Source organism: Zophobas morio, unplaced genomic scaffold (genome assembly GCF_036711695.1).
Source record: "Zophobas morio isolate AGI-343-1 ecotype UQ-CSIRO unplaced genomic scaffold, CSIRO_AGI_Zmor_V1 ptg000820l, whole genome shotgun sequence".
NCBI lineage: Eukaryota > Metazoa > Arthropoda > Insecta > Coleoptera > Tenebrionidae > Zophobas > Zophobas morio.
In genome coordinates this window covers 21776-34121 of record NW_026972922.1, presented here as the reverse complement: position 1 = coordinate 34121, position 12346 = coordinate 21776, and the positions used below count along the sequence as shown (strand labels likewise).

Here is a 12346-nt window from a genome sequence, read left to right as displayed (position 1 = left end):
CTTAGTTGTAAGCTTTGGCGCTTTTGGTGCCTTGGACCGTTGAATCGAACCTTATGATACTTCGTCAAGTTGAGTGTACGCTCTGCATGTTTGTAACGATTCCTGTCCCGTTGCCAGGGACTTGATAGTGAAAGCGGCCTAACAAGAGGGGCCCTATGTCTAAAATTCGCGTCTGTCGTCGCTCTTATTCTTTGCGGGAACCGGTTGGTTGCGGTCTACGGTGCTCAACTGGGAGCCATCCAAAGGCAGGATAACATATCAAAGTAAATTTATCCTGATCGGTTCATGTCGCCCTCTATTCTACTACGGAGTCAGCTTTGTTGTTTCAGTAAAGTTACTCATAACTCTTGAACTCATTCTGACACTTAAATCCAAAACTATCTCGGGGTTGTGCTTGACGATGGACAAAGCTGGGCTCCGTATCTTTCTTCTGTCGTTTTTGACACCTGACAAACTATAGCCAAAGAATGGTGGTGGACTCCCTTCATTTGGGCGCAACAGTCAACTACATAAGGAGGTGTAACTTTCACGAAACTGACTTACTAGAGCCTGTAGTTCTCACCACAAACTAATTAGACTGCCTCTTGATTATGACTCTGGTACACCAATTGCTCCCGGACAAAACATTTCTCATTCTTATTAGAGGGGTAATATGGCTAAACATATATATTTAATAAACAGTATTAAAACTTGACTATTTCAGTACATATGAATTTGTTATTTACTTTTTTATGTTCGGGGAGTTGTGGCTTTTGCACCATCAATTAGTGGAATGAAAGTATATTAAGTAACGATTGATTATAACTCACGCCTTTAGTAAGTCAGCGCTACAAATAAACAACTAAAAAATGGTTGAGCCCTGACAAACCCCGACTGACGCGTCGCCTGCGGAGAGGCCAAGTTTACACCATCAAAGCAGCAAGAATGATGAGGCGGTCGAAGCTAAACTTCTCTTACATGATATTGCTCTTAAAGTTTTCCATGCATACTTGTAACAAAGGCAGTGAGAAAGAAATTTAATCTTTTTTTAAAGACCCCAGGGTATATTACTATCGTAACAAGAAAAAATGCCCCTCTAAATAAACGTAAAGTAATTTATAAAAGTATAAAATTGAGAGAGAATTTAAAAAAGAAAAAGAAAAAAATAAAAGAACAAGTAAACAAAAAAGCTGTGCGATCTTTGTTATTAATGGGATTAATAACTGTATTATTCATAATTTAAGTAGAAAATTCCAATTCAAGGTTTTCTATTTTTAGTTATTGATTAGTAGAGAACTCAGCGGTTATTTATTTTCGTGTTTATAATAATCTTAACTTTCTCTGTGAACAAGTTATATTAGTGCTTCTAATATTTTGTAAATTTCATTGCGGAACCCTCGTGCTATCGACTAACGCTTATAATTATTTATAAATACGACACCATGAGAAAAGGGTTAAACGTTAAAAAGTTTTTTTTAATTTATTTATGTATGTTTTGGTCTTGTGCTTTAACTGTAATAACTTTAGAGGTAGAAACTAAACGATAAGTTTAACAAAATTGCCTTAATAAAAAAAAATAAGCAAATTATCAGCTTACGACTTTTTTAATTTGTAAATGGAATTCATTGTTTTTTTACTTTTTTTTTTTATCCTTAAAACAGATACTTCTTTCGCTTATTGTTTCAGTTTTTCTTTTGTATTTCTTTGATGGACTTTGAAAACTTTGATATTATTATTATTGGAACTGGGTTGCGTGAGACTATACTTTCAGCAGCTTTTTCACGCGTAGGCCAAAAAGTTCTGCATGTTGACGCTGAAAACCATTATGGATTAGAAGTATTAATTTTTTCATTAAAAGTTATTAATATCAACAATAGTGATACGAAAATTTTTGGTTTTCATTATTTAATTATGTATTTTATTGCTTTATATTTACAAGTTTCAAACTTTAAATTTGAAAGAATTTATTGAAAGGTCCTCTTTATCGAACTTTCAAAGTGATCCGCCTTCAGATGAAAATATTTATGCTGGTTATACAGCATTATATTTTTTTTAATTTATTAATAATTTATAATTTAATTCTACTAGATGAAGGAGAAAAAATACTACATTTACCTCAAAGATTAAGAATTTTCGATAATTTTCAAACTGAAATTCATCATAACGGTAAAGAATTTCCTTCTAATCAGGTTCATTATAAAATATTTATAAACTTTAACTTATTATATGGAAAAAACATTTTAATTTTTATTGTCTACTAATATAAGTTCTAAAATTTTACCAATTTTTTTTAGTCATTTTGGGAAGAATTAATAGGAAACAGTAAAAAATTTTCCATAGATCTTGCCTCATACTTGCTATTTTCTACTGGACCTTTAACAAAAGTATGTTTCGGTCATATAAATACTTAATTGTTTTTTAATTTTGTTATTGTATAATGTTTTTATTTTATTATACTTGTAACTCTCTTTTATACGTTTATTTATTAAAGTTAATTATTTTTTTTAAAAAAAAATTTTTGTATTACATGTAAATTTATTTTTTTTAGATAAATTTATCTTATTTTTTTATAGTTATAAATAAATTTTCTTTTCTTATGTTATTCATTATTTTCCATTATATTTATATTATGCTTGTAAATTTTGTTTAGTAACTTTCTAATTTTTTTTTAATTTTAAAATATACAGTTTTTAAGTAAATGTTTACTTTTATTATAAACTTTTATTTAATTATTTTTTAATATTTATAAAATTTAGTTATTTTTAGATTTTTATTGCATTTTTGGTTGAAGACTGCTCTTTATTTTTTTTGTGTGAATTTATTTTTTATTATTATTTTGGGTATTAATTTTTTTTATAATTACGGTTTCTTTGTAGCTTTTTATAAATTTTATTTCCTTTTGTTTACTTTTTTAGAAACTAAATTTATTTAAATTTAATTATTATTATTTGCATTCTTTTCTTTAGATTTTTTTTTTTTTTACTTATTAGAATTTTATGATCTTTATCAAATTTATATTTTTATTATTAATTGTTTTAAGTTTATTAGCATTATAATAATTTTAAATACTTTTTAATGTAAATTTGGTTTTATATATACTTATTTTAAAAAATATATATATTCTACTTTAGTTATTAGTTGAATCCAACGTTGCACGGTATATTGAATTTCGAGCATTAGATGCCTCTTTTTTGGAAATAAACGGAAAAATTGAAAAGGTGCGAATTTATAGTTTTTATTATATATTATATTATTTTTAATAATTTTTTGTGTTGTTTATTATTTTAATAAATAAATTATTATTTTGAAGTTTCTTTTATAACTTTATTCAAATGTTTTTTAATTTATTAAATAAATTTTAATTCAAAGTTTTTTTTAACTTTATACAAATTTATATTTTTATTTACTATTTTTTTTACATAAAACTTTTTAATAAAAAAAACTTGTGGATTTTTTTTTTTTTAAATTTTTTAAGAAATATTTTAAAAAAGATACATAAATTTTTTTGTAAATTTCTTATATGACTTAGAATTCATAAATTGTAAATTTCTCGGGACTTCGAAAGTAAAGAGAAATTTAGTTATTTATGAATAGTTTCCTTAAGGAAATTGCTTAATCTTTTTTAATAGTTAGCTAATTTACAAATTTCTATATTATATATTTAAAAAAAATGAAAAATATATAATTATATAGAAATTTAATTTTTTCTATTTAAAAATTATTAAATATTTTATAAAAGTAAAAATAAAAACTAAAAAGTTAAAAAAAATTTATAAAAAATTTACAATTGTAAATAAAAATATATATTATAAGAGAAAGTAAAACTTAAAATTTTGTTATAAAAAATATTTTTAAAACTTAGTAGTTAGTAAAAAGATTATATTATATGAACTATTTGAATGTAATAGAGATTTAAAAGAAATGCTAGTAGAAAGTAAAACAAATAATTTTGTAATGTTATTTATGAAAATGTTAATTAAATTTATCTTTTAATTTTATTGCAAAATTTATTATAAAAATTTTTTAATATTAATTATAAAACTATCGTAAATTAGTTTTTATAAATTTTATATAAATTTTATGGTTTAATTTGTTGTTTATTTGATTATAAAAAGTTTATATTAATTATTATTAAAAAATTGTTAATTTGAAATTTATGAAAATTTGGAAATGTGTGCTCAAAAACTTTATTAAAGTCTATTAATTTTTTATATAATTACTATAAAATATCAGATATAGAGCGTTTATAAAATTAATTATAAATTTTTTTTATAAAAAAATTGTTTGATTTGTGGTAAACTTTGTTATAAAATTTTTTAATAAAATTAATCTAAGTTTGAAATTTTCATGGAAAAACTAAAAAGGCGCGCTTAAAAATTGATTGTAAATTTTTTTTTTAAATTTATAATTTAGCACTATATTATAAAAATATTAAAAATTATAATAAAATTATCGTAAATTTGAAATTTATAGGAAAAACTGAAAATGTGTATTTAATGTTTAAGTTTTTTTTTGAAAAAAAAAAAATTCTGTTTTTAATAAAATAAAAATATTTTTTTAATATTTTTTTTATAAATTTTTTTTGCATCTGCTGAATAATACAAATCATTGATAAAATTAGAAAAGAAGAGTTTCATTAATATATAAATTTTTATAAAATTCTTATATTAAAAATTTATTGTAAAATTATATTTCAAATTTTTTTTTTTAGATTTTTTTTATTTAAATTTTTTCTTGAATCTGCTGTAGACTTTCATAAAAAAAAAATTTTCAATATTACAATAATATAAATTATTAATGATTTTGGAAAGGAGAATTTTATAAACCAATCAATTTTATAACTTGTTTTATTAATAGTTTTAAGTATGAAAAATTTTATAAATTTAATTTTTTTTTAAATATGCAGTAGACTATTATAAAAATTTTATAATACTTGTTTTTTATAAATTATTAAATCTGTAAATTTACATAAATTTGTTTCTATAAAAATTTATTTTATTAAAAAAATTAAAAATTTACTTTTTTTAACTTTTTAATTTTTTTTTAAACTGCTGTAGGCTATACTATAATAATTTTTATTAATTTATATAAATTTGTTTAAATTTTATGCTATTAATTTTTTTAATATTCTTATTGAGTTTGCTGTACGCTATATTATTAGCATTATATTATAATTGTTATATATATGCGGTGATATATGAATTATAATAAAACTGAAAAGGAGCGTTTTTAAAATCTGTAAATTATTATTAATTTGTTTTATTAACATTTATATTTTTTATTTAATGAAATAATTTATTAAATTTATGTTTTTAAAATTTTTTATAGTTTTTTTTAAAATATGCTGTAGTTTATTATAAAACATATATAATAATATCAATTATTTATAAAATTGGAAAGGGAACCTTTAAAAATTAGTAAGCTTCATAGATTTGTTTTAATAGAAATTTAATAATGCTAAAATACTTGATAAATTTATGTATTTAATTTTTTTTTAATTTTTTTATATGCTGTAGACTATATATTTAATAACACCTTAAATCATTTATAAAATTGAAAAAGGAGAACTTTTAGAATCTAAAGTTTTTTTATATAAGTTTGTTTCTTTTAAAAAAATTTATGATTTTTTAAACATTACAAATTTATGTTTTTAAAATTTTTTTTATTGAATTTACTGAAAACCCCATTTTTTAATTTTATAAATTTCTATAAAATTACCGGAAAATTAATGATGTGCGTTAAAAATTAATTTTTGTTTACTAATTTTTTTAATTTATTTTTTTTATAAAAAAACTTTTTTGATTTATATTTTTTTCATAATTTTTTTGAATTTGCTAAAATCTGTATATATAGAATTTTTTATTTATTGTTACAAACTTATCGTACACTTAAACTATTATAATAGTGTACAAAATTGTTTGTTTTTAGAAAATTTAATAAATTTTTTTGGAAGGTCTATATTTTTATTTATTTTTTTACTTCTCTATATTTTATTATAATAATTATAAAATATTATAATTATCCTAATTTATATTATCAAGCTTTATGAATATTTATAACCTTTTTATTGTTGATTTTTTAAAAAAATTTAAAAATTGTTAACTAAATTTTTTGAGAATTTTTATATAAATATATATTATAAATATTTAAGTAATTATATAATTATCGTAACTTTTGAATTATAATAATTTATAAGTTTTTATAATATTTTTTAATATTTTGTTTATTCTTAAAAATTTTTAATAATTTGTATCAAAAATTTTTTTTATTTTAATTATTTTTTGAAGAATATAGTATAAATTTTATAGTGAAAATATTTAGAATTTATTTAGTCTACAATTTATCAATATTAATTGTTTTAAAAAAAATTTTAAGTTTGAATCTTTTAAAAGTTTTTTTATTTAATTTTATTCCTGTAAGTATTCTTTATTTAATATTATTGAAGTTTTAAATTCAATAGATAACATAATTTATTTTATTATAAAAATTATATATAATTATTTTATTGCAAGTTTGAACTTTAATTGGAAATTGAAAATTGAAAATTTATTATTATATTAATTTTTTTTTATAATTATTTTATCGTCAATTTCAAAATTAATAGGAATTAATAAAGTTTAAATATTATAAAAATTGAATGTTTTAAAAAAATTGTTTTTTTCTAAATTTATTATTATAATAAAAAAAATTTATAATTATATATTTTAACGTAAGTTTGAATTTTAATAAGAAATTAAAAAAGTTTAAAGATTGTTTGTTTTCCAGAAACTCTTTATATATATATTTATATGTTTATTTATCATATATTTAATCAACTAAAAAAAAATTTTGAAGTTTTTTATAAAGTTTATTATATATTTAAAATTTCATACAATTTTGAAAAACGATAAAATTTGTGTATTGTTTATGCATTCGTTTTTTATATTAATAATAAAAAAATTTTATAAATAATATTTTTTAAAAAGATCTTTTTTGTACTTTTTGATCAACTATAATTTATTTTTTCATTTTTATAGAACTATCGTAAATTTGAAATTTTATAGAGAATTGAAAAATCTAAAGATTATTTTTTTATTTATATAAATACAAAAGAAACTTTTATATTTATATAATTTACTAGAAATTATTTGTTATAAATTTTGTTTTTATTATAGATATGGAATTTTATAGGGAAAAAGTGCTTTTTAAATTTGTTAATTCCTTTGAATTTATTTTTTTTTATTTCTAATAATTAATTTGAGATTTTTAATTTTACTTTTCTATTATACAAATTGTTAATTTTTATTTCGTTAATTTTGATTTTTAATTTGTTTAGATTTTTAGTTTATTTTTTAGTTTATTTTTTAATTATAAATCATTAATTTTTTTTAATTTAGTTCATTTTGAAATATTTAATTTAAAATTTTGATAAATAAAATTTGTTTAATTTTACTTGCGAACTTTTTTTTATATTTCTTCTTAACTCTTCCTGAGGAAAACGGAGAATTATTTTTACATTGATTAACTTATTACAGATTTTATAATCTTTTTCGTTTTGCTTTTAGTAAATTTTTTAATTTTCTTATTATAATTATATATACATTAATATTATAAAGTATTGTTTTTAAATATTTTTTCTTACATTTTAATATTTTAAATTTCGGTTTTTAATTGTAATAATTTTTAATTTTTTAAGGCTCCCTGCTCGAAGGCTAACATTTTTTCTAGTGCTTTAATAAATGTTTTTGAAAAACGACTTTTGATGAAGTTTTTAAAATTTGCTTATACGTTTGATGAAAATATAGACGACTGGATTGGTTAAAAATAATTATACTGTTTATATTAAATTTTATGAGTTATAATTTTTTTTAATATTTTTTGCAAATTTTGTAAGTTTGCATTTTATTAGAGTATAATTTATAAAGACTTTTTAATAAATATTATATTTATTTTATTGGGAATATATAATGTATTCTTTTCTATTATTACTTAGTTTTAATTAAACTTTTGTTTTTATAAGATTTAACAAATTTTGTAAATTTTATATTCTGAAGAGTATTAATTATAGCAATTTCTCAAATAAAATTCTTTATAAATATTGTAAATTTTGGTGTCCTATATATCGATAAATTTATTTTATATTATTATTTAATAATAATTTTAATTTCTAAATTATAACAGAATTTTAAAATTTTAATTATCTGATATCGTATTTTGATATTTCAGAGTAATAATTCTAAAATATACAAAATTTTGGGTTAACTTCTTATAGAGCATAAAATGTTTTGCAATTTTTTTTTTTTATATTTTTTATATTTTTATAAAATTTTTAATAATATAACTGCTATTTTTCTTATTTAGTTTTTTTAGATTGTAAATTATTAAATTTATTTTATTTATAAATGAATAAGTTTTAAAAAAGTTTATAAATTTTTTTTTTGACGTACACTTTATTATTTTTATTTATTTAAATTTATAATACTAATTAAAAAATAAAATTTTGTTCATTTTTGAAACTTTTTAATATTTTATATTTTGAAATTTTCGTTAAAAACTTTTTTAATATATTTATTTCCTTTTATTTTTTAAGCAAAATTAATGATTATTATAATTTTTATATATTTTTAAGTGGAAATTTCATTTTATTTTTTTTTTAATTATACAAACGATGAATTTTTTTTACTTAGTAAAATATTATATAATAAATTTTTTTTAATGATGATGAAAAACTTTTTTCTATTTTATATTAGTAAATTTATAATATATAAAAATTTTATTTCGGGAGAAAATCTTTTATAATTTTTTTTATAAATAAAACTTTTTAAATTTTTATTTAGTAATATTATTTACAGCAAAAGTTTAATGTAAAGAAAAGTTTTGCACTAAATTTTAAATATATAAATTTTATTGTTTTTCAAAGAAATTTTTTCTTAAATTTCTAATCTATAATTAAAAAATTTTAATAAAAAATTTTTATTTTACAAATTTTTTTTTATTTTTATATAATTAACGTTAACTTTTCTTCGAAATTAGTAGATTTTAATTATTTATGATAATATTTAAAGGAAACAATTTACTTTTCAATTTTCAGATTCTCTTTATTTAGATTCTTATTAGTTAATTTTATATTTTTTATTTTTTAAACTTTTTTGTAATAAATTTTTTAGTTTTATCTTTTATTAACATCTAAAATTCTGTTCTTCAATTTTTTAATTTAATAAAAATTAAAATTTGGGATCTTTGGCTTTATAGTATGATAAGATTATTAGTAATAATTTTTTTTTTACTTTTTAAATTTATTATGATAATTTATACCATTGGAAATTATAAAGAAATATTAAATTATTCCTATAAAATAAAAATTGTTTTAAATTTTTGTGAATACTTTTATCAGAGCACAAAGATCTTCCGTTCTCCGACTTCCTACATCAAAGAAAACTTGGAGACACACTCAAGTCTATAATTTTGCACGCCATTGCGCTATCAGATTGTCACGTGACAACCTACACAGGTCTTCTAAGGACTCAGCGGTTGTTATTTTTTGAAATTAAATTCAAAATTAGTAAATCTCAGGTTTTATAAATTACTAATTATTAGTTTTCTTTTTATTTTTATTAAGATACTTGAAGTCGGTTGGAAAGTACGGAAATACGCCTTTTATTATATCTTCATACGGCATGAGCGAAATAGTACAAGCGTTTGCCCGGTATAAGTTTATATAAATACATATATTTTATCTTTTTTATTTTCATTGCGTTTACGCATTTTGGGACACCGCAAATTGGCGGTGAATATACTTGCAGCTAACGAACTCTACATTTATTTTGTAATTAATATAAAATTCTACTTGGGTATTGGATACCATTTAGTAGAAGTTATATGAAAATAAGTCTTATTAGGCCCTATAAATTGGCGTTAATATAAAAATTTGTATATCTATTAAATGTTTTAAGGTAATATTTTAAACTTAAATGCTGCCATTATATAATAAACTATAGCAATGAAGCCCTAAACCAAGAAAAAAATGGTTTAGCATTGGTTTCTTGGGTACTTTAAAATGACAATCAAAAGCTATATTTTTTTTTTAGTCTTTCTGCTGTTTTTAACGGCGTTTTTATGCTGAACAAAAAAGTTAAAGCGGTAGCAATTAATAACGAAGATAACACGTGTAAGAAGGTTTTTTATTTACGCGCTGATAGATTTATCTTAGCACTTTTTTTACCTAAATAAAGATTATTTTGGATCAAGGTGAAATAATTCGTTGCCGTTATGTTATCGCTTCTTCAATTTATTTTTCTCAATGGGCAGAGCTCCACCAGTAAGATTTCATAATTTATTGTTGACTTCTTCAAAGTTTTTAGTGAATTTTGTATAAATTTCCTATGAAAATAGTAAAATAGCGCGGGCTTTCTATATTACCGCTCGAAGCATAAATTTTCAAGAGGACTACTTTTTTATAAACGACGAATATAAAAATAAACAGGTTTTATTATTACTATTATTATAATATTAATAAAACTTGCTTTCACTTAAATAATTTCTATGTAACATACTATAGAATGCATTTTTAGTTGTACCACAAAATACTAAAATACTTGTAACTGATGATTCGAGTTATGAAATTAGTAGTAACGTTTTTATTACTCAACTGTCAGAACGTTCTTCAAGTTGTCCTCAGAATTATTGTTAGCCATTATTATTATTACTCCTTGTTGCTATTATTTATGGCGGTAATATTGTAGTTATCATTTACATGCGATCTCAAAGTTTGAATCTTGATGCAGCCTTGAAGGATTTAAAGATGTTGGAGAATTATTATTTTTGCACTTCAAGTAATTCATATGAATTTATTATTGGCTAAAGTTAACTAAATAATTTCTTTTACTAAAATTAAATTAGTAACTTTGAATTTGGTGTTTGTCTAGAAAATTGTAGTACACAATGCTATCAAAAACCTCATGCATTGTATGCCGCTCGTTATATTCAAAATTGTTATAGAACAAAATCTTTTTCAAGCGAAGTTCTTCCCAAGAATTGCTACGTTATTAATAACGACCCTCCAGAGTTTGATTTTGAACCAATAATTAAAGAAGCTCAGCGGATTTTCCATCAAACTTGTCCTGATGAAGGTCTCACTTTTTTTATTATTGAACGTTTTGTCTTTTTATATTTTTTTAAAAATGTGTATTTTCTTTAGAATTTTTGCCAACAGCTCCTAATCCTGAAGACATAATTTACGATGATTAAACTTTTTTAAGTAGCACATAACCATCTTGAAAGTTGCTTTTGAAATTATTTTTTCAAAATAAAGTTGAATACATCTATATTTAATATTTTATATCTAATAGCTAATCTGTAGTAATTTATTATCAGTTATATTATTTATATACAACAAACAAATTCTCTGTAGTCTTCTTTGTTTTTGCCTTCCTTTAAAGGAAAAATAAATTTCTGTCATCCAAGAGAGCTCCACTTTTTTAAGTACTACTTTCTTTCATAAATAATTTAGTCTTTTTTTTTTCTAAGTTGAGTAGATGTCCATCTCATGCCTTCATAACTCTCATAAGGCTTTGTTATTCCCTTTTTTTTGGTTTCTAAATTTACTTGTAAGATTCGCATGTAATTTAATATAAATTCTTGAGACAATTGTATTTTTAATCAACTATAATATATTTATTTTTCTGGGCTTTAGGTACTTTAGCTTTAAACAAAATTTAAAGAGTATTTTTTAAAAAGGTTTGTTTTACTATTTTTTAGTCTCTAAAGATAATATATTTAGTAGTTTTAGACATATAAAATAGAAGTGAGACAAAACGCTGTAACGTTTATCTTAATATTTCTAACTATTTATTACTGGTAAGTCCACTAAAATTCTTGGCAGCAAAAAAGAAACTATTTAGCCCGCAATATTGAAAAACTATTAATTAAGCACTGTGTTCAAAAAGTAATTAGCATCTCAATTTTTACCATTTGCTTCTGATATATATTATGGGCTTTCTGTATTAACTCCGCAGCAAGAGCGGGCCCTTTTCGAAATTGAAGTCTTATAACTTTTCCTTTGATACCAAGATTATTTTATCATATTTGTTAGGCATGCAGCATAGTTTATCTCATTTACTTCAGAGAAATGGATATGTCCGCTACATGCATACCTCTTTAAAAGAGGCTATACGCACCCGAATAAGCCGGTTACATATTTAACGTTTTTTGTAGATATTGAATGCCATATAAAATCGTGAAGGCTAATTTACGATTTTTGGATTGTAAATTGGCCAGTTACACAGCTTAAGAGGTTGGAACTGACTACAACACTAATTAGGCAGGCTCTTAGTTAAGAATCTTGTTGGTACACCCAGTACTTGCGGTCTTAGACCTATTAAAGGGAAAT

At 20.7% G+C, this 12346-nt stretch overlaps 1 protein-coding gene across 1 annotated transcript; it reads left to right on the top strand.

Moving 5' to 3' along the window:
* Nucleotides 1–1698: 1698 nt before the first annotated feature.
* On the top strand, nucleotides 1699–10892 carry LOC135121984 (rab proteins geranylgeranyltransferase component A 2-like). Its single transcript, XM_064046243.1, has 14 exons — nucleotides 1699–1815; nucleotides 1919–2009; nucleotides 2068–2168; nucleotides 2274–2363; nucleotides 3111–3197; nucleotides 7655–7775; nucleotides 9353–9488; nucleotides 9578–9664; nucleotides 10047–10134; nucleotides 10191–10276; nucleotides 10351–10441; nucleotides 10517–10643; nucleotides 10701–10790; nucleotides 10858–10892. The coding sequence occupies exons 6-14, from the start codon at nucleotides 7721–7723 to the stop codon at nucleotides 10881–10883; spliced, it is 786 nt and encodes a 261-aa protein (XP_063902313.1). The 5' UTR covers nucleotides 1699–1815; nucleotides 1919–2009; nucleotides 2068–2168; nucleotides 2274–2363; nucleotides 3111–3197; nucleotides 7655–7720; the 3' UTR covers nucleotides 10884–10892.
* Nucleotides 10893–12346: the final 1454 nt, after the last annotated feature.